Source organism: Pempheris klunzingeri, chromosome 9, assembly GCF_042242105.1.
Source record: "Pempheris klunzingeri isolate RE-2024b chromosome 9, fPemKlu1.hap1, whole genome shotgun sequence".
NCBI classification, from domain to species: domain Eukaryota; kingdom Metazoa; phylum Chordata; class Actinopteri; order Acropomatiformes; family Pempheridae; genus Pempheris; species Pempheris klunzingeri.
Window position 1 is genome coordinate 604,818 of NC_092020.1, and position 21,574 is coordinate 626,391.

Here is a 21,574-nt window from a genome sequence, read left to right on the forward strand (position 1 = left end):
CAACAGAGAGAGAAAGAGAAACTACCACTGCTTCCCCAAAGCAAACCACAGATGTCAAATGCAAACGGAAATCACCTTTCCCTTCAAAATAAAAGCTGGAAGATATTATACATAATACCAATTTCAGCACTGACTGAAATTACAAAGATTATGAAAATGGGTGTATATGATGAACGGCATTTTTTAAAAATGATCATTTTTGTTAAGGTTGATTATTTATTATCAAGCCTCATGGTCACTTTGTGTATAGTTTGCATGGTAAACTGATTAACTGCAGATTTCTTTGGGCATATGCACTACAAAATAAAAGTTTTAAATGAAACTAAATGTCTTTTCGATATTCAATCTTTTAGTGTATTCGATGGGTCCCTCATTGTTCTTGTGGAGAACTAGCTTTAATGAATTAATATTCATTAGTTAAGTTTATATTGTATATATTGTATATTCCTACATAAATCACACTAATAATGTGTTAACTTGAAGGTGACAAGATACAAAGCACAAGAAACATGTTGTTGATGGATCAGGTGTGAACAGTCCAAACGTCATCTTTCTCCCCTGATGATCAAGTGGTTTACTACTCACATCGTGGCACATCCACCAAATCGTGAGCCATGTTCGTCACTTAAGTCTTATTTTGGAAATCCAAAGCGGAAGTTGTGTGTATGTGCCTACTTGACCGGTGTGTAGTAGTCCCCTCTCCTCTTCTCTGTAGAACCACTTGCTCCGAGGACGTGTGGATGTGCCGTGCGCTCCTCCGTGTCTCCGTGGTGCAGGACAGGACGGTCGCCACGCCTTCAGGGACGCACTTTTTCACGGCGTCAGCTGCCCGTCAGTCCGCTGCTCACCGCTGGAAGCCTGACCAGAGCCGGGACATTTACCAAGCTGCTGCCAGGAGACATTTTCTTCACTTCCATCGATCAGGCTGCGCCTCCGGGGTCCGGCTCCACTTCTGCCACTGATGCCCGCAGAGCAGGCTGCTTTCTAAACGCTATTTAATTTGGGAATATTTGGAGCCGCAGTATTATTATTGACACCGGATACAAGTCGGATCAAAGATGGGGATCAAAGTGTAGTGCTGGTGAGTGTGAGGGCAAGGTTACTACCATAACTACCATTACTACCATAACTACCATAACTACCAGTACTACCATAACTACCATTACTACTATTACTACCATTACTACCATTACTACCATGTCAGCATACTGAGCTCGCGCTCACGCCCACAGCCAGTGTGTGTGTGTGTGTGTGTGTGTGTGTGTGTGTGTGTGTGTGTGTGTGTGTGTGTACCCTCCACGCGGACGGTGTGTTTACCGTGGCTGGACCTCTGTGTCGTCACAGTCAGAACTTTACTAAGTGATGACATCATAACGCTCCCATCACTCGCTGGGAGCTTCGCAGTGAGTCAGCGGCGCCGTTTAAAGGGCGTGTGAGCGGATCCGGCTCATCTCAGGAGCTGGACTCACTGCGTCCTCCGCCTCTGACACATCTAGAGGAGGGAGTATCGGATATGTCGACAGGTGACATTGTGTGATCGTGGAAGACACCTCGGTCTAATGTCACGAGTTGTGCTGTTGGCTGGGTTTTATGGTGCAAAGCTTATCTCATTCCTGTAATTATTAAATCATTAAGGTGGGTGTGTGTGTTTTCTCAAACACCCCCTGCCTCTATTTATCACTTCAGTCTCTGCTTATGTATATTTTGAAGAGGATGATATTTATTAGTTTTCCTGAGAGGAAGTAGGGGGGGGGGGGGTGAACAGGTGTGGCACTGTTGACATTTTACTCCATTTTCCTTGGGATGAAAAAGAAAAATCTGCCTCATCCGCCAAAGCATCCAAGAGGTGGTAAGCAGCCTTTTCACCCAAGGGCGATGCAGCAGCTTGCACAGCTTATCAATACAAACCAAAAGGATTTGTTATCTTTTGGTGGCAGCTTATTGCAAGGTGCATGAAAGTAAGACCAGCTCTGTTAGAAACCAGTTAGGTGGGGAGAAATATAAGCTGGGGTTGTTGATAATACCGGTAAAGCCACTTCTTCTCCCACACCCTCTGCGCTGGTCTCCTCCACCCCTCAGTCAGGCTGCGTTTCGTGACTGTGGCTCTCTCAGCATGGAGCTTCTTTCTTTTTTTAACACATGCCCTGCTCCATCTTTATTTACCTCCTCCCCCGAGCAGAAGTGATCCTGTTTAGGATGCAACCCTAGGAGATGTGTGTTTGCTTGCTCTCACCTTCGCCGGCAGCGTGTGTTTCTTTATCCAAAGGGATGATAAATATGATGGGATGATATGTTGTGCTTGCTGAGTTTTCTTAAAATTAATTTTCTGATTCTCTCCGGTCTTGAGCATGAGATTATCGCTGAATTATTTTGATCCTCCACCATCATTATCACCCTTTGACTTTGTCCTCCAGTGATCAAGACCCTGTGCAGCTCTTTGTTCCGCCTCCTCTGCACTGAGCTCGTCTGTGCCGTGTCCATAAAGGCCTGGCTGCCCTTTGGCGATGGAACGGTCCTAGAACTGAAATGACAGCTTGATCTAACAGTACAGTAGATGCATTTTGTACAGACGTTGAGTCACCCAAGTAGGGATCTGTCAGAAGTTGCCAGTGGCAGGTTTGCAGGTACAGACACAGACTACAGCTCATGTTCCCTCCAATTCAGGCCAAGTCTGCCGAGAATAACAGGTGTGCTGTTAATGAGGGCATCGCTTGGTCTGATGAGAGATTGAAAGAGGCAAGTTCGTGGTGAGTGAGGCCAGTCATTGTGAGTGTGAGTGTGGAGTGTGTTTGTGGAGAGAGAGAGGGCAGGGGAGGGTCTATCTGGGGCAGGTCGACAGGGAGGTAAACACAGTAGCTGTTAGTCTGGTAGCAATGACAGCTTTATCACCACCATAAGGTTTATGACTGTGCGTGCGTGTGTATGTATGAATGGGGGGAGGGGTTGTGTGTGTGTGTGTGTGTGTGTGTGTGTGTGTGTGTGTGTGTGTGTGTGTGTGTGTGTGTGTGTGTGTGTGTGTGTGTAGGAATCATAGATCAGACGCTATTCTACTCTACAGACACGACAGATCTCCACTCCTGCCTTGTGGCGGAGCCGTCAAAACAAGGATCCACTATGATTTCCTACTGGGAATTCTGTTACATGTGTACAATGAATTCCAGTTTATTATATGATACTTTTTTTTTAATTGAATGATCTCTAACCTGTCCATGGTTGGATTGGTGTAAAACCCGTCTCCCCCCACCCTCCTGTGTTGGATGTATGAATGAATGATCAGTCAGCAGAGAACAAAATTCTTAAGTTCTTAAGTCGGAACATTTTTCGATATAGAGAAGGTCTCTTGGGGAAATTACAAAGCAAAAAAAGGAAGCAAAAATAGATATTTGTAGAAAGGAAACCTCTATGACTATGTTTGCATCATCTCAATTTTCATGTGAAATGGGGAATGTCTAAAGTTAGACTTAGACTTAGACTTAGACTTAGACTTAGACTTAGACTTCTTTTATTACCACTATGCATAAGAAATGTCACCGGTGGATTGTCAGATTTCTTTCCCTACCTTACATAAACACTCGTCAGAGCTGCAGCGGCTCGTTTGAAAAGGAGACAGAACATTGTGATGGCCTGTGTACCTGACAGGCCTTGGGATGTCCTTTGGCTCTACGGCAGCTTTGCCACTGACACCGGGATGATGAGAGTGATCTCGCTGACAGGCCGAGGCAGACGGGGTTCACATGTGGAATCACTCTGTCGCAGCCAGCTGCTCTGTCGCAGGAGCGAAAGAGATGAGAGAGAGAGAGGGAGGGAGGAAGCAGGGATTTTGATGGAATAAAAGAGAGAAGAGGGGGTGTCTCAGTGGGGACTCAACAGGCATCTAATTACCTCCCAACAGGAGCCATGACTCCATGGAAACACTCTGTGCTCTCCAGAGCTGGTCTTCGCTGCCTCCACATGGCCTACATGCTGTCATATGGGCAGCTATTGACGGTCTGTCTTTATGGATTAGCTGGGTCAAAAAAAGCAATGGAATATGATTAGATCCCCGGCGTGCTCAGTAACCACTGGAGTAAGCATATAGATTACCCCATCAGTTATGGCCTCCAAGTAATGATCCCCCCCCCCCCTCATGTGAGCACTATGGTTTATCAGAATTCAGTAGGTTTATCAGAGCACACCTGAGCAGCACCAGCAGTAGACAAAGGAAGGAACATTTCCCACACAATGCTTACTTAACTTTGCAATTATAGGAACATTTTGGTATCTGGTCTTGGTATTAAACCTTTAATGTTTTATGTTTCAATGTTTGGGTTTTTTAACAGATTGACAGAACTGCGTCCATAGCAACAAGTAACAAAAGTCATTTACCAAATGCTTGGCCGGATAGTTTCTGATTAGAATTTTATTCAGAGAAAGTTCTTGTTTGGACAAGAATTTAGCATTTGAGAAGTTTGTTAAATAAAAAAGGCTTTTGTAGAAAAACACATTTATATTCTTCAAATGAAAGTGCTCGTCTGAGTACCTATTAGTAGTGAGCATTTTCATCTTGGTACTGAAACTCATCAGCATTAAAGAAAATGTAAAATACCCAGCTCCATTTGATTCTGACTACTTTGTAACAAAGGCCTGATTTCCAGGAATTTGAAGCACAACTGACTTTAGAAACCTGACCCACAGATACAGTAGGTCTGAATCACTATTATCTACTGTAATGACACGGTTCCACTTTGAAAATAGGGTGTTATTATAGCATTTATTGTAAAATCCCTTTGTTGTTATTGATACCACCATCATGCCCACTGGCCCACTGATTATCTGTTACCACCAGGCTGCTGCGGTGGCACACTGTTACGATAAGTGATAGAAGTCCATGCAAAGAAAATGTGAACGCGTCGTCAATCTATTTCATAGTATGTTAATGGACCACGTTCTAGTTTAGCTCAAGAATCAATGAGTGTTCTTTCGGAAAGCATCATGGACACGAAATGATCAAATATAGAGATTTGAAATCTATTCATGTCCAAATATCAACGTGGAGAAACTAGCTGCGGATTAATGAGGCATGTATTGTGACCCCTGTATCGCATCATATCAAAATGCATGGGGCATGCGTTGTGAACAGAACAGACCATGCAACCCCTCATTGCTAATTAGCACGCTTCACCATTATGCATCAGCAGTGACACACCACTTGGCCTGTGCCCATGCTGGTTATAATGAACAGACAGATGTACTTTTTAACAGGAAAGGAGGCAGCCATGATGGAATTAGTAACGTCAGATTATTAGATTTGCATCGGTTAGCGTCTCGCCCATTTAGTTTGCTGCGGTTATTGTGCAAGTTTGATTGAGAGTCCTACAATGCTGAGTGGGTGTTTGGATGAGTAGTGTAATTTTCAAAAGCTTAAAGGACTATTGAGGTAGCTGCACAATGGCATTGTTTCATTCAGCCTTTCTTTCTGGATGCTCTTAATCACTCCACTCTGCGTTTTCCCTTCCCATAGTCTTTCGTTCACTTGGCGAGCTGGTAATTCCTCCTAAGTGGCACTTGAGGCAAAATTATGCCTGTTTAGAGACAAAATCACTCATGTGGGATTCCCCTTAAAGCATAGCATCTAGGGTGGTTGTAAATTGGAATATTCTGAATAATACATGACTGTTTTTTAAAGCATTATGACCGTTGTGAATGACAGATTTAGGGCACTCAAGGCTCAGACACGTGCTGCGTGCCCACTAAGAGCCAATCTGTGCTCAGCTCCAATTATCTCTAAGTAACATGCTAGATTGCCCAGACCATCACATGTCACAGACATTTCATTTAGGTAAAACCATTTTCATCCTGTCAGAACAATGGAAACAGACTCACACATGTTGCACTGACTTTCTCCAAGACTGCAGGTTTTCTTTAATGCTGATGCTGATTCTACCTAAAAGTAAATAGTAGCCAGGCAATAATTTGACTTTGGGGTTTAAAAGTCTTTACATAACATAGTGTTTCAATCTTTCTTTATCTAAACTGTGGTCTTGTTCTAAACGTGAACAAAACCTTGAAGTTCAGCCACACCTCTTGGAGAACAGCAGGCCAGATGGTCGTGCTCACAGTGAAGGAATGACTCCACTTGGACTTGGATACATTTTGACTTTCACACACACCAACAGAAACCCAAACACATACATGCGCACAACTGTGTCCAAACTCGCCCAGGAATGAGGTGGGCTACACAGGTGCCCAGGGTGTGTTCATGGAGGAGAATTCCCAGTGAGCTTTGCATTGGGAGTGATGGAGTTGTTGGGAGCGGAACAGGTGCCAGGACGTCAGTGTGACCCCAGCTCAGACACTACAGGGGAATTCCAATAAGAGGGATTTGGGAAGTGTGTCCCTGTTGAGCCCTGAGCGTGATTCCCATCCTCTGTCAGGCTCGTACAACAGAGAGAGGCAGGGGAATGGGTGGGGGAGCTGGAATGCCTCGACGGTAACTCAATCCTGTGTTTGGCTGCTGTGTGGGTGCAAGTGTGCATGCATGTGTTTTTTTTTCCAAGACACAATGAACTCATTTGTTTTCAGCTCCACGCCTTCCCAAAGACACACACACACACACACACACACACACAGAAATACCGTGAACTAACAGTAGTGTGCTGGTTTGATTTTGTTGCAATGCATGTGCAGCGACATATGTGTGGTATTTTGCGCTCTCTCTGTTGTCAGCGGTGCCAGGCGGTCACCGTGCAGCTCAGCAGCCAGATTGGCTCGGCCCCTGTACCTCGGCATTCAGTCTGGACGCCAATCCACTTTTGGGCCCCTGTTGAGACTGGGGATGATGGTAGGGGCAGAGGGCCAAGAAGCCTCCCATGCCAGCAGCTCCCACTGGGAGAGCAGGCTGCTGCAGGGCCATCTGCACAGACGTCCTGACTGGGCTCATTGGAAAGTAGGGCGTGGAGAAGGAGACGAAGGAGGAGGGGATAAATGAAGAGGACATGTTGAGGGGACAGGGGAGTGAGAGGTTGGCTGACAAAGAGGTGTTTGCTTTCTTTTAAGCCCCTGCCATCATGAGAGTACTCCATTATTTCTCTAGTCACGCCGTTTCAGCTTTCAAAGAACATTGGAAAATTTAGGCCAGAGCTGCAATACTCCGAGGCACACAAAACAGTGTCAGGACCAGAAGTACGCGAGGATCTGCTTTCCCAAAATAGATAAAGTCCCAAAATAGATAAAGTGTTGAAACAGTAATGTGTTAAAAGAGCGAACATGTGGATCCTAAATTAGAAAGGAAGTGTTAGAGTATGTAAATTAGTTGGAGAGGAATCATATGATGGAGTCTGCAAAGGAAAAGAGGAGTTTAGTGCGTCTGGCAGGCGGCGAATTTAACATTCACAGAGCCTAGGCTGTCTGCACACCATGCTTGGGGGGAAAATCAGCCTCTGACCCTCCTCCAGAGCCTCCTTTCTCTCCTATCTTTGCCATCTGATACTCATATACTCATTGCATCCCCAAGCAAGGCCGGGGATGTAGTTTTTACCTCAGTCTTTTTACCTCCTTTTAACTGTGATCTCTGAAACCAGGAATCAACTACGGTAACAAAAGAAACCATTGCTGCAATACCCATGCCGGATATTTGCTGCGCTTACCTCTGATGATTCGCTGCGTTTCTAAGAATAGCGTTGCATCTCATATTGGTTTCACTCTTGCTTTGTGGTGTTTCTCAGTATCAATATGCTGTATGCTTTCTGTAAAAACAAATGTAGATACGAGCAGTCCTACATCAGGAAAGCAAACCAAGAAAACCCTGTAAAACGCTACAAAACATTGCCAAGAAAAAAGAGCCACTAGGACAGTGGGTTACAAACCTTCACTCTATATGTTTAATATTTTCAACCAATAACACACCTGATTAATCTGGTCACCAAAACAAATCTAACCCTGTATCAGTGGAATAAGATAATAAGATTTAATTGGCCTTGTGTATCAGCTCTACCTTCAAGGACATGAGAACAACTTTAAAAACATGCTTTTCTGGGACTTATTCGAGCTTGGGGAAGAATGCTACTGGGCAAAGATACAACTGTTGGATATGGGTGGTTACAATAATTCAGGTGAAGTTTGGGGTTTGAAAATAGAAAATTTTATGGAGATTTTTTTCCATAATATCAGTATTTCAAACACACTAATCAGAAATACAGCTCATTGTTACTCAGAAACTGCATTTTGTGCCTCTGTTTGAAAGGATCTAGACTATATTTGCTGCTATAATAAGCATGTGGGTCTGGGATACAGTGGCCAACAGTGCTAATGAGTCAAAGTCAACTGTGACGGCCCTCGTGGATCTTTTTAAGTCTTCCGCTTGAAGACCTTTATAAAAACTGCAGACAGAGTCTAATAGTAGCCTTGAAACTGAACCAAGCAGCAGAGCATTATTACGCCTCACAGTCCCAGAGTGACTTTGGACTTTGCATCCTTCTGCCTCCACCAAGGGGCCTTAACTGTTCACCTTTGGCCCTTGACTCTTTAATGATAGAGGTCAGACGGTACTTTGATTTGTTCTGAAGCCTCTTCAGTCTTAATAGTCTAACGCTGATTGTCCTCATCCATTAGCTCCTTTAGTGACTGAACTGATTTGTCAGCATCTGTGTCACCATTCTCGTCAGAGGCAGGTAGGCGTGAGTAACACTATTTATGTGGATAAACCGGTCTTACAGAGACCAAGATGGAAATGGCCACTGGAAGACAGAGACTAACAGAGTTGTAAAGCTGGTTGACAGCTTTAAGCTCCCCAGTTGTGCCAGGAATGCCATTACTTCATCAACATGCACCAGACACACACACACACACACACACACCTATAGACTGCTAGACAGTCAAAGGTGCTGATAAAGATTTTGTGTCTCCAGACAGTGCCATTCTGTTAATCATGATAGAACAAAGCAGGCGGATCCCCTGATGGCAACGATAACAGCCTGACAGAATCACAAGACAAAATACACACACACACACACGTTACAAGTGCCCTGAACAATGACACTCCCCCAGCTGTCTAGACAGAATGCAGGGCTGCCGTTGGCTAGCTGCTGGAGATCTCAGGGGGGATTAGAGCAAACACGACTACACTCACCTGTTCTTAGCTGCTTTCTCAATGAGTTTTCTCAGGCAGTGTTGATGCAATGTGCCAGGCGGAGAGAGCTGGATGTATAATGAGGGATAGAAACAAGGTACACAGAGAGTACAACTGTGGATGACTTCTTGGTCACATTGAAAGAAAAGAGCGGTGTAAGTGATATGGTTGTAAAATATTCTACATTACATGACGTTCAATTTTAGTTTGCATTTGCCAGTTGCCAGACCTGCTGGGTCAGTTTGTGTTTAGTGTGAATAATCCTTTTACAAGAATGATGAATTAGTCCGAAAGACTTCCCTTGTAATTAATCACTTCTTGTGAGTTTGTTGACAGAGTCAGGAGGGTGAAGTTAGTAGTGAGTGATGTAGCCTTGGGCTTCTAGCCTCAAGCAGAGCGACAGAGGTTTGGAGTCAGACTGACTCAAGTGACATCACTTGAGGCAATTTATCAGATTTTGGGCACAAGAGGTGTTATAGAATATTTTTTTTCAGAGATACAGTTGTGCTCTCCAAGTCTTGTAAGCAGACGTTGGCCTGCAAAATCAGTGGAATTCCCCTTTAAAGTAACTGACTCTGGAGATTAAGGGAAATTCAGTGTGTCTTTTTCCTGCAACTGTCACTTCTGACCAAAATGTTTGCTGCTCAGCAACACTTACACAGTCTGGCTTAGGCTGATATGAGCGCTTCAAGATGTACCAGTGTAGTTTCCCTTTTTCTCCGTTTTAGTGGCACAGTGAGAACACGGCTGAGTGTGTCATACACAGACACTGATGACTGCACATCATAAGATGAGCACATCTGTAGAGGAGTTACCTGACTGACATCTGCTCACACGCCACAGACTGTGAGGTCTGTGACAGAGACGCAGCATCGTGATGAAATGATGAATCAGAGCCAGAGAAATGCAGGAGGGAGGAGAGCTGAGGAGGAGACGACTGTGAGAAAGAAAGCAGAGCGAAGATTGTCACAATCGACAGAGGAAATCATTGACAGTGTTGGCACGTAGAATAACACTCTCAGTCTCTCCCATACATATATGAATACAAACACGCTGGCAGAGGTGTGTGTGTGTGTGTGTGTGTGTGTTTGTATGCATGAGATGACTCACAGATAAACTCCTGGATTTAGTCACACGAGCTGAGCAGACTCCGTCTCTCTCTCGGTCCAATCACAGAGGAATTTCCTTTCAGTCACCATAATGCTTTCCTACTGTATTTGTGTCCTTATAGAGGCTTTTTGGATTTTTTACTTTTCTCTGTGTATCAGGCTCTGTCTTCTCCATGGCTGCATGTTGTAATCTATTCTAGAGGAGGTCACTGAAAGGACACCCCAGGCTAGCCCCTTATGGAACCTAATCTAGACACTGACAATCACTTTTATTGTTGGAAAACAATTCAAATGTTGTATTTAGGAATTCTAGCCCAGGATTTTAGATTATGGTAGCAATATTTTTCAGCTGACGTTCCGTGGTAATCTCTAACCCTGCAAAATAGACTATTCAAAAGCTATTTAGATTGATACAGCTCAATGAGATGTCCTGGGTGTCATGCTAGGTTACACACTTTCCCCCTCTCACAGGCTGTTGGCACTGTTCAACAGAGCATGGTGCAATCGTGGAGTCATGATTACAGCCATGGGAAGCAGACAAAAAGATATCGGCCTTCTTTAACGACAACATACATTGTGAGAGATGTGGCGGTGGGTGTCTGTGGTGTACGTTGGTTGGAAGGAAGGCTGTAAAAATGCCCCACAGAAAGTCCCCCCATCCCCCAGCCTTTTGTCTGCCCCACTGCGTACGTTGGTGTCTAGGTGTGTATAAGTGCTCATGTGTAAGAGAGCAGGGAGAACAAAGGGAGCTGAACCTCTCACATGGGAAACTTGAGACATGAGCTGCGCTTCTGCATGCTAGTGTGTGCTTGACCTTTCACCCCAGGGACCCGTGACACTCGGGCTGTTTATCAAGGTGGCTGAAGGGGGGAAGGGAACCTGAAGGTCACCAGAGGATGAAACAGTTGCTGTAAACCTGGACCATTCCTAGGTTTCCTTCACTGACTTAGGATGATAGCTGATGTTGCCTTATAAAGCCAAACTGCCATTTCTAACATAGACTTTTACTGCTCTGAAACTGTATTATATTTGGTTTGCTACAGTTTATTAGTTAGGTACAGGTAGCTTAGCTTTATCTGACAGCGTAACGGTGGGGAAAAGGGTTCTTTTTCCTCCCTCTCTTCTTCTTTTCCACCATATTTCTGTTAGAACAAGTGGGTGTATTTATGTGTATATGTCTCCTGAGCTCAGGCTGTTGTCTTAGCTACAGACAACAGAAAGCAAATGTCGTATTTACATCTGAAATAACTTCCTGCATGTTGCTCAAGGTCTGACTGTCAGCAAGAGGTTTTTGCTGCCTTTCTCGTGACTCCTGCAGGCAGAGAGGCTTTGTGTCACTGAGCTTGCCTGAAGGCACCTAGAGACTGCAGTAGTCCTCAGTGATGATGAGGGATTCAGTTAGATGTAGTTACCAGGTTCAGTCAGTGAGAACAGGAGTCTATTTTTATGTCAAATTAATGTCAAATCCAGACATAAGAAACCAAATTAGCAGTTGCAAAACTTTTAACTATTTGCTCAAAATTTCATTTGATTCAACCAACATTTAGTCTTTTCTCTAATAAAGGAGGAGTGTCTATGGTTTATCACATGTAGGCTAGATGACATTAAGGTGATGATGACTGATGATGACAATTGCACCCTGAGGATCACAGTGCTCTCTGTTTCCGTAGTATATCTACTCTAGCGTACAGTACAGTAAGTGTCTCTTTCCACTACAGCTGCGGTGTTGGTCCATTGAGGGAAGGAGCATGTTGAATTTTTAAAATGCGTAACCCAAAGCATTCTTGAAGAGAAAGACGTACAGGGCAGAGAAGGCAACGTGATCGCTTTCAGGCAGCAACAGTCTCCACGGCGACTGAGTGACCCACATTTTAGTTCTCTCCTCTGTCTTGTCGATGTGGGAGACGGGGGCAGCTGTTGGGGGGTATTCCGTATCCCCAGAGGATGGCAGCGGGTCATCAGTTGGAGCATGTTGCTGTGTAGAGTGAGAGTAAATAGGACATGATATACTAGGATGAACAAAGGACAATAGCAGATGTTTTTCCATGAGAGTGTGAACAATAGAATGATGCCTTTGTTAGTTAACTTGTCTACTGTGTCATGTACTTCCAAGTGTCCAGCCCACGAGCACTTACTGAGCTGACAAAGACGAGAAAGGTCCCACAGCTCAACAACTCATCACAACTGAAGGACATTTTACTGCTCTCCAATCACTATATAATTACTGAATCAAACTACCACTGATAGTGTACTTGGAGTATCTGTGTCATGAAACTTAACCTCTTCCCTGCTGACAGTATCTTTTTTGTTCTGTTTGTATTTTAGACAGGAATGCCCCAGACTGTGTGCTCAGGCACCATGTTCACCACTCCCAGTGGCTTCAGCCCCCATTTGGCCTGTGCTGAGCCTGGGGAGGAGGAGGATGCCCCACAGGAGGGCCCGGGGCCCGGGGCTTGCCTGGCCGACGGGCCCCCGATCACCTCCGCCTCCCTGGACACCCTGATCCAGAACCTGATCCCCACTGCAGATTACTACCCTGAGGTAAACTTTAATATGCCACAGTCGCCACACTGTTCATTATGAAGTCCATCAGAAAGTCCATTTAGTTTTATAGTGGTTTTGACAGCACTGCCAAAGAGATCATTAGCCCCATGTTTAAAGTGCTTCTCTGCTTCCTTTAATTACAGAAAGCCGCAGTGTTTTTTACTGATGCAGTGGCAGTGTCTTAGCAAATGTCTCCTTCTGTCCTTTGACAGAAAGCCTATGTGTTTACCTTCTTGCTGAGCGCTCGTCTGTTCATCCCTCCTCCGGAGCTGCTGGCCAGGGTGTGTGAGCTGTGCATCAAACAGCAGCAGCTGGACCAGAGCCCACTCGATACGGTCAGCACTGCACCACACACAAATACATAACTCCTGTATCAACATTCACGGGCTAACGAACAGAAACACAGCCACAGCAGAAGCACTCAGACATACTCGTGTTCTGCACGTAAGCAACCACTGATTGCCAGACTGCTGACTTTGTGAATGTCTTTTCTTTTGCCGAGGAAGCCACAAATGTAGACCACACTAAACCTGTTTAACTTCTTCAACACCAGGCTAAAGTGCGCAAGTTTGGTCCCAAGATCCTGCAGCTGCTGACAGAGTGGACAGAGACGTTCCCGTCTGACTTCAGGGACGAGAAGATGGTCGGACACCTCAAAGACATCATCCACAGGATAGCTCCGTGTGATGAGGTACACTACTGACATGGAACTGCAGTCCAGGCATCTTCACCAAAGCTTCGGAAGGATGCTAGATCCTCTGTGAAAAGCATAAAATAACACAAAAACGTCTGCTACTCGTGAAATTTCGACAGGATAATAATTTGTAATGGGCTGTAAGACTCCTGATTTTGGTCCATAGTGTAGTTATTGGCAGTATAGCCTTTGGAAGCCATAGCTGCAGAGGGAAATTCTCTGATGAGGAACGAAATTCAATTATCATCACTAACGGGGTGATGGAAGGAGTCAGAGTGTCGGTGTAGGGTGAGTAGCCACAGCTCCGTGTTACACAATCTTACATTACAGGAGAGGAGAGGAGAGGAGAGGAGAGGAGAGAGGAAGGGAGGATGTTGGAGGAGTGGCTCTATCTGCAGCCTCGAGGGAACATAGAGATGGATGGAGGAAAAGGGGGGAGGGGGATACAGGGGCACAGAGAGCAGAGGAGAAGGTAGAGGAGGAGGATGGGGAGGGTGATGGAGTCAGGGTGGAGGACCAGGAAAAATGGAGGGAAGTGAAGAGAGGACAGAAGGAGGGGAAGGGCAGGTGGTGATGAATGTGCTGCTATTTACAGCTTGCTGGCTACAGTTTGGGTGTGTGTGCATACATGTGGCTCTGGGTCATTGGTGAGACAGACTGACCTAAAGGCTTCTGTGACAAGTCCTGTGGAGGGAGGGGCATAGAAACAAATATTCCTGGACATAACACAGAGCGCGTCACATTTTAATTCCACTGAATAATGACAGTGGACTCTTCGCTCTTGGGATCAGTAAGTCCTTTCACACACCATTAGATAATGTCAAAACCATTGTTGTAGTGCTAAAGAATAAAGATGTTGTTTTTAAATCTTAATGTTTAGAAGAAGAATGGTTATCACCAAACAGCAACCAGCCACCCAGTGGAGTAAAAAGTGCATTTCCCTCTTAAATGAAGTGGAGAAAAATTACAAAGCCACATGAAATAGAAGTAGTCGACTAAAGTATCTCAGATACTTTACTTAATTAGTGCTCAACTATACGTACTTTGTTGCTTTCCACCACTGCAAGTCAGATTGTTATTATGCAGTGGACGTGCAGGGCTGTGGTTCAGGTTGTGGAAGAGTGCTCAGCAGTGCAAAGAATGCTGGAATAAATGCTGTATGGATACCAGGTTGCTCTATTTACAGAAGTGGGTTAATGTACATGTACAGTATATACAGTCTGCTCAGACTTGCATGTGACCTTGAAAGGATGTTATGCACACGTTTTTGCACAGTTACATTGTAATAATGATAATAATGATAATAATATGTATGTGCACTGTGATGATTTAGTATTGCAGATATTGTTTTGCCAGTTTAAGAGCTTACACTGACATAAAGGATAACTTCATAGGGAATATATCATCTTTTTTTTTTTGCTTAGTTATTCATAAATATTAGTTTGCAATATTTGTTCTGGTAGAAGACTGCTGCACATCCCTGTCATTAACTATTTGTTAATGGCTAAGAAATATTAATAACTGTGCTCTTAATGACTTATTGTAAATTAAATACTTAATAAGTTCTACAATAAAAAGCTAGAGATAAGGAGAGAGTGCTTACATATAGGCTCACAACCTGGAAACCAGGAGGTTGTCTTGATTTATGCCTATTGCTCATTTATGAAGCATTGATAAATTATTCATTAAAGTCATTATCGACAGCTCTCCTCTCCTCTCCTCTCCCCTCCTCTCCTCTCCTCTCCTCTCCTCTCCTCTCCTCTCCTCTCCTCTCCTCTCCACAGGCGTACTGGAAAACCCTGAACCAGGTGCTGCAGAAGCTTAGCCAGAGGCTGGCCCTGATGAGCCAGGGTGAGGAGAGCATCGTCAAGGTCTCCCTCAATGCCTCCTCCATCTCTGACAAGCTGGTGGCCTTCAAAACCAAGCCTCCACCCATCCAGAAGGACATGCTCTCCATCTGCAACGACCCATACACACTGGCACAGCAGCTCACCCACGTGGAGCTGGTGAGGAGTGGGGGAAGGGAAGTACGGGTTAGACAGAGGTCAGGGTAAAAGATGATAACAAGGATGGACGAGGAGAAGTGGAGAGGATGTTAGGTGCAGGGAAAGAAGGATGGAAAAGCATGGGTGGAGACATAGTCCAAGTCAAGTGAAGGGCACAACCATGGAATATAAGACATCAAACGAGGAGATGGAATGGATAGAGAGAGATAAGAGGTTGGCAGAAAATGACTGAAAGAACAAAGGAAAGACAGTGGGAGGTATAATAGCAAACTAAAATTGGCAGAATCGCTTAACATCGGGATCATGTAGCGTCTTGAAGCTCACTGTAACATAACCTTGATTATTACTTATCAGCTATTCCAGTACTATATACTGTAGTCTTAGTGCCATGAAACATACATGAACAAAGGATCTCTGCAGTGTCCCTCACATTGCATGTACGGCGCCTTCAGTCTATTCATGTGTGTCTTGATGTGGGCATGTGTATCTGGGGGTGGTTGTGTGTGTGTGTGTGTGTGTGTGTGTGTGTGTGTGCCAGAGTAAGCTTGTACCCTTGTCTAAGCAGTGACATCACCCCAGAAGTCAGTGATGTGCCTGGGGCTTCAAACAAAGGGGATAAAACCACTGTGGATATATGTGACCTGACAGCTTCACACTCTGGCACGCACACACACACACACACACACACCATCTCACACACACACACACACACCCATATACAAGAAGAGGGAAAGAGAGAGACAGGCAGGCATGTACAGTGTACACATACAGGACTGGGTTTAGCAACATGCCAGTTGTGAGTAAAAAGAATTAGATACGATTGTGCTTCCTGTCACTTTGTGTGTGTGTGTGTGTGTGTGTGCGTGTGCGTGTGTGTGTGTGTGTGTGTGTGTGTGCAGCACTGTTTAGTTTTGGATTGTATCACGAGTTGAGATGGGTCTAATGAGTCATTTTCATTTGCACATGTATGTGACTGTGCAGTTGTCTTTTAATAGATGTGAATATCGTCTCAAGTGTCACTTTGAGGAAATATGATTCCAGTGAGTCACGTCAATGAGTCACTACTTCCCCATATTGATCGCCTTCCATTACTGAAATGAAAGAATTATTAATGGGACTACCCCCTATTGGTGTGTTTGTATGTGTGTTCATGGGTGTTTCTGTGTGCGTGTGTTTTCCAGGAACATTTGAGTCATATTGGACCTGAGGAGTTTGTCCAAGCCTTTGTGCAGAAAGACCCACTAGAAGTAACCCAGGTAAGCTTTTATTTTTTAGATTTTGTTTATAAATAACCTTTTTTTTCTCAAGAGTAATTAGAATTATATTCTAAACTGTGTTTTGTGGATCATTTTATTTCATATTGATGGGGGCCCATAGTCTGCCCTCTGGTTAAACCACAGCATTTTTTCCACATTTTCAGTTTTGTTTAGCTGCGGAATCCTGATGGAGACAGAATATGAGAAGCATATCTGACATAAAAAAAAGTGTATACCTTGTTTTCTGGGGTCCACTGTCTGATCAGGATGTGTCATACAAAGGTCACATACAGCACAGCATTGTAATATCACAAGCTGTGGCAACCGCCGAAAAGTCCCTCATCAGCCCTCTGCTGAACTGTTTAATGCCTTCACTTTCTTTTCCTCCACTGTCACTGGTTCATTTTTCTTCGTATTCAGTTACTGTCTCTTTTACTCATGTCCCCTCCGTCTGTCCTTCCTTCCTTCCATACATCCGCTCCCAGCTCGCTGTCTTCGTTGTTTACACTCACATGGGGGGTCAGCCAGTAGGAAAGAAACTAATTAGGGTCAGATGAAATCCCAAAGGTAGCCCGTCCTGTACTGACTAATGATTGCTTGTGCCTCCTGTGCATGTGTGCTTGTCATCAGCAGCCATGCTTCAGTGACCAGAAGAAGAAAACGTCCAACCTGGAGGCGTATGTCAGGTGGTTCAACAGACTGTGTTACCTGGTAGCGACTGAGATCTGCATGGTGAGTGGCAAATGTCGGTGCACCAGTTGTTCATTATTTCTTTACTTTACAAGCAAACTACCAGCCACACAAATTATACTTATTATGTCAAAAATTAAGTATCCAAAACATTAGTAACACTTTAGGCTACCCTGCTCGCAAAATAGGATTATCACTGATGAAAAGCACTTCTTTAATAATGAAGTTAACATGAAAATGAGTAGTCGGAGACATTATAAAGATGATCCATGTTTTTGTTCATAATTTATATTTTGTTGTGCCTCTTGAGTTAAGATTTATTTCTGAATTGTAAGCACTACAGCATGTACTTTTATTCTATTGATTTTACATTTATTTATTCTATTTCCAGGCCTTCTGTACTTTTCTGTATATCAGATGATGGTTCCTGTAAAAACTAATCATCATTGAAGTAGTATTTCATTCTTCTAAACAAATAGAGGGCAGCAGAGAAAGGCAGTTTAGTTGTTACAGAGCAGCACTGCCCCCTAATGGTTGTTTTGTGTTAATACCCTATCACTTCCAAGGGTGGTGCCTGTGCAGAGAGATAACATTCACTATGAAAAATGGATTAAATGTATCACAAAAAAGTCTCGTGTGTCTTTTGCAGCCGGCAAAGAAGAAGCAGAGGGCCCAGGTGATAGAGTTCTTCATCGATGTCGCCAGGGAGTGTTTCAACATCGGAAACTTCAACTCCCTCATGGCCATCATCTGTGAGTCTCACTCTGTGATTCCTGAGAGTGTTATCACTGAGAATTCTCCTGCATTACCTGGTATTAACAGGTGAAATGTGTGTCCTCCTGTAGCTGGCATGAACATGAGTCCTGTGTCACGGCTGAAGAAGACTTGGGGCAAAGCCAAGACTGCCAAGTTCTTCATTCTCGAGGTAAACGCAATCCAGCTAATCACTGAGGCACAAGTCAGGTAATAACGTGATGTAACAGCGTACTGCTTGTCGCCATTTGCTTTGACAGCATCAGATGGATCCTACAGGAAACTTTTACAACTACAGGACAGCCCTGAGGGGGGCCGCCCATCGCTCTCAGACTGCCAACAGCAACAGAGAACGGGTAGGCCCTTCGCACCTCATTGCTTGACTCACTGCGCTCTAAACGCATGGTGGCATCGATCCGATTTATTATTTTCATCCTCACCTCAATGTTTTCTTTCCTCAGATTGTGATTCCCTTCTTCAGTCTGCTGATCAAAGACATCTACTTCCTGAATGAAGGATGTGCCAATCGGCTGCCCAATGGCCACGTCAACTTTGAGGTGAGCCAATCCCCTTTCACCTCATCCTGTCTCATTTAACCATCCTAAGAAAAAACATTTATTCAGTGGAATGTTGTGTCTTAGAAATTTGTGGAGTTGGCGCGGCAGGTCGGGGAGTTTATGACATGGAAACAGGTGGAGTGTCCATTTGAAGAGGATCGGGCCATCCTACACTACCTCCACACTGCTCCCATCTTCAGCGAGGACGGTCAGAACCTGATTTTTGCTTTATAAACTTTTGGATATGTTTGCATTAGTTTTCTCTTCATTTCCAACTCTTCATTTTCTCATTCTTCCTCAGGACTCTACCTCGCCTCCTATGAGAGTGAGAGCCCAGAGAACCAGGTAGAGAAGGACAGATGGAAAGCACTCAGGTTAGAAACAAACGAGCCAAATGAAAGTTGATTTTAAGTGTAAAGTGACCCAACATCCTCCATCAACCTTCCACCCCTTTTCTCCCATCAGGTCTAACGTTCTGGGAAAGACATGAGGCACTGACGGCAGCTAACCCTCCCACCAGCGAGGGAGCGTGTGTTCTCATTGCACTACATTGAACTGTGAAGGAACCTAGCTGGTACTTAGGTGTTTTTCTATAAAGAAACGATGACAAAAAAAGAAACGCGATGAACAGGTTTCATCAAGAAGAGTGTAAAAAAAACAAAAAACAAAACACGTCACATAAAAGTGAATTAAAAAATGTTAAGCTATGGAAACTGGAGCGAAACGCCTTTGCTGCATATGAACTATCAGTGATGAGGTACAGTATGCTGGAGAGGGACACAGCCTCTCCTCCCCCCTCCCCTCCATGTGTGTTTACTCTGTGAAGATATGTTTACTACTATAGAGAGTACAGTTACAGGGAAAACCACTTTATAAAATGAAATTCCTACTGATGCTATCGTTGGTTTTGTATTTGCTCCTCTCTCTCTCTTTCTCGTCCCTCTAGGTATTTCATTTGACTTTTCTCCTTTACTCGTAATGTACTGTAATGAACCTTGCAATGATGTGAAGGGCGCTGGCTAGCCCATTTCAGCTGTCAAATTTTATAGGTCCACTGAAGGAATGGCAACTGTGTGCAACTGCGAAGACAGAAGACAGGACATGCCTTGAGCATTTTACCAGTTCATCTCACGTGTACTTTTGCGTTTGTGATCCATTCCTTCATGCATCTCTTCAGACTGTCACTGTCTTGTTTTGCATGAGAATGACTGGAGAAGCCTGTTTATTGGTCATCTCTTCTTGAATTTTAATTTATTGTATTTTATGTTGGGGAAAGAGTCGGTGGGGAATATGAACTGTTAAAAAAAAAAGTGTTTACTCCTTTTAAATGTATTGTGCCATTAATGCAAAATAACTACAGTATAGCTTCACAGCCACAAGAGGAGCCAGGCCAGGTGTAGATTGTGTACAGGTGACATTTACCCCTCATCTTTCTGCTCTTCAGGAAGTTTTCTCTGACTGACGTTCAGTTGTCTGATATATTTATGGAGATTTCTGTGCTGACAGATGTATAGTTTTTATTGTAACTTTCCTTTACTGAATATGAAGTCCAACGGCATGCTACGACAGGTGTTTTTAAAGGGGCATTAAGCGTATCCACCTTGTAAAGATGACTACTGCGACACAAACTTTGTAGTGATGGTGCGGTGTTGCGTTCTGTGGAAGGACAATGATGAAGTGGAGACTTTTGTCTTTCTTTAACGAGGGAAACTTGTGCCATATGAATCACTGGTTGTCATGACAATTCAGGTTCCTCTGACTTGAAACGTGCTGTTTATCGTTTTGTGGGGTCGTCACTTTGTTTTTGGCAGTTTTGTTGTGATTCGGGAGCCATTGTTGAGGGTGGGTGGCCGGAGAAGAGGAGGGTTATGGGGAAGGGAGCGGGAACTGTGTAATTATAAGCTTTTTAAAAAACATGTCTTATTGAGTTTGCTCTAATTGATTGATGTCAGTGTTTTCTCTTAAGAAGCACCTTTCCCTCCCAATAACAGACTGACTTTCATTCTCCCTCCTCGTTTGTCATCAATAAACTTGCTTTCCCTGTAACACATTCCCCTGATAAGTTAAGACTATAGAGAGCCAGAGATGTGAAGTCAAACCTGCCATTCAAGGTGGAGACATGTTTTAATAAAACACCGCCTGTGTTGAACATGTGTTTTTAATGACAGTTGCCTACATTACATTACATCAGTTCTGCTCTTTTTAAAGGTGTCATTGCACTGCCAAGTCCATCTTTGAATTTTTGCTTACACACTTACACTACAATGCTGTGTGCAGTTCAAGGAGTGGTTTTCATTCAGTGTTTTTCATGGTTAGTGAGGCCAAGCAGACACTTTAGGCTCCAACATCACTGCAAAATTTGTAACTGGTTCCTAAAAAGCTTTTAATAAAAGTGAACCATGCTTAGTCGATTGTCTGCTGTTGATTTTGTTCATGACACGCTCGATCAAAGCATTGCATTGACTATGGATTCACACAGTCTTGTCAAAATAACGATTTGGCCCTGACATTTCATCGATGTGTTAGCACAATATCTTATTTACATGAAAAGAGTTTCAAATGTCTGATCAGCTACAAAACGCCCTGAATGCTGTGAGTATCAAGGTGAACGGTTGAGTATCCACTCAACAAGATTTCATCTGCAATCATCCAGGTGTAACTCAAAGCTGAGTCATAAAACAAGATGTTTAGTTAACTGATTTACTGATTAGTGTGTTAAATATTCCTTAAGGGGCTGCAACCAACAATTTCCTTTCCTTTCAATTATTTTGTATGTTGATGAATCAAATATTTCGTCACAAAATAGTGGAAACTGTCACAAATTCCCAGAGTCAAGTGCAACTTCTTCATATAACTTGT

At 43.9% G+C, this 21,574-nt stretch overlaps 1 protein-coding gene across 2 annotated transcripts; it reads left to right on the top strand.

Moving 5' to 3' along the window:
* Window positions 1–1,004: 1,004 nt before the first annotated feature.
* Window positions 1,005–19,645, top strand: LOC139207726 (ras-GEF domain-containing family member 1C-like). Of its 2 annotated transcripts, none has more exons than XM_070837478.1 (14): window positions 1,005–1,081; window positions 12,541–12,756; window positions 12,972–13,094; window positions 13,313–13,450; window positions 15,238–15,459; window positions 16,641–16,715; window positions 17,346–17,447; window positions 18,055–18,157; window positions 18,251–18,330; window positions 18,419–18,514; window positions 18,620–18,715; window positions 18,800–18,923; window positions 19,017–19,089; window positions 19,181–19,645. In XM_070837478.1, the coding sequence occupies exons 2-14, from the start codon at window positions 12,547–12,549 to the stop codon at window positions 19,203–19,205; spliced, it is 1,467 nt and encodes a 488-aa protein (XP_070693579.1). In that variant the 5' UTR covers window positions 1,005–1,081; window positions 12,541–12,546; the 3' UTR covers window positions 19,206–19,645. The 2 variants fall into 2 exon arrangements, with proteins under 2 accessions (XP_070693579.1, XP_070693580.1); XM_070837479.1 differs by having other exon boundaries at window positions 17,349–17,447.
* Window positions 19,646–21,574: the final 1,929 nt, after the last annotated feature.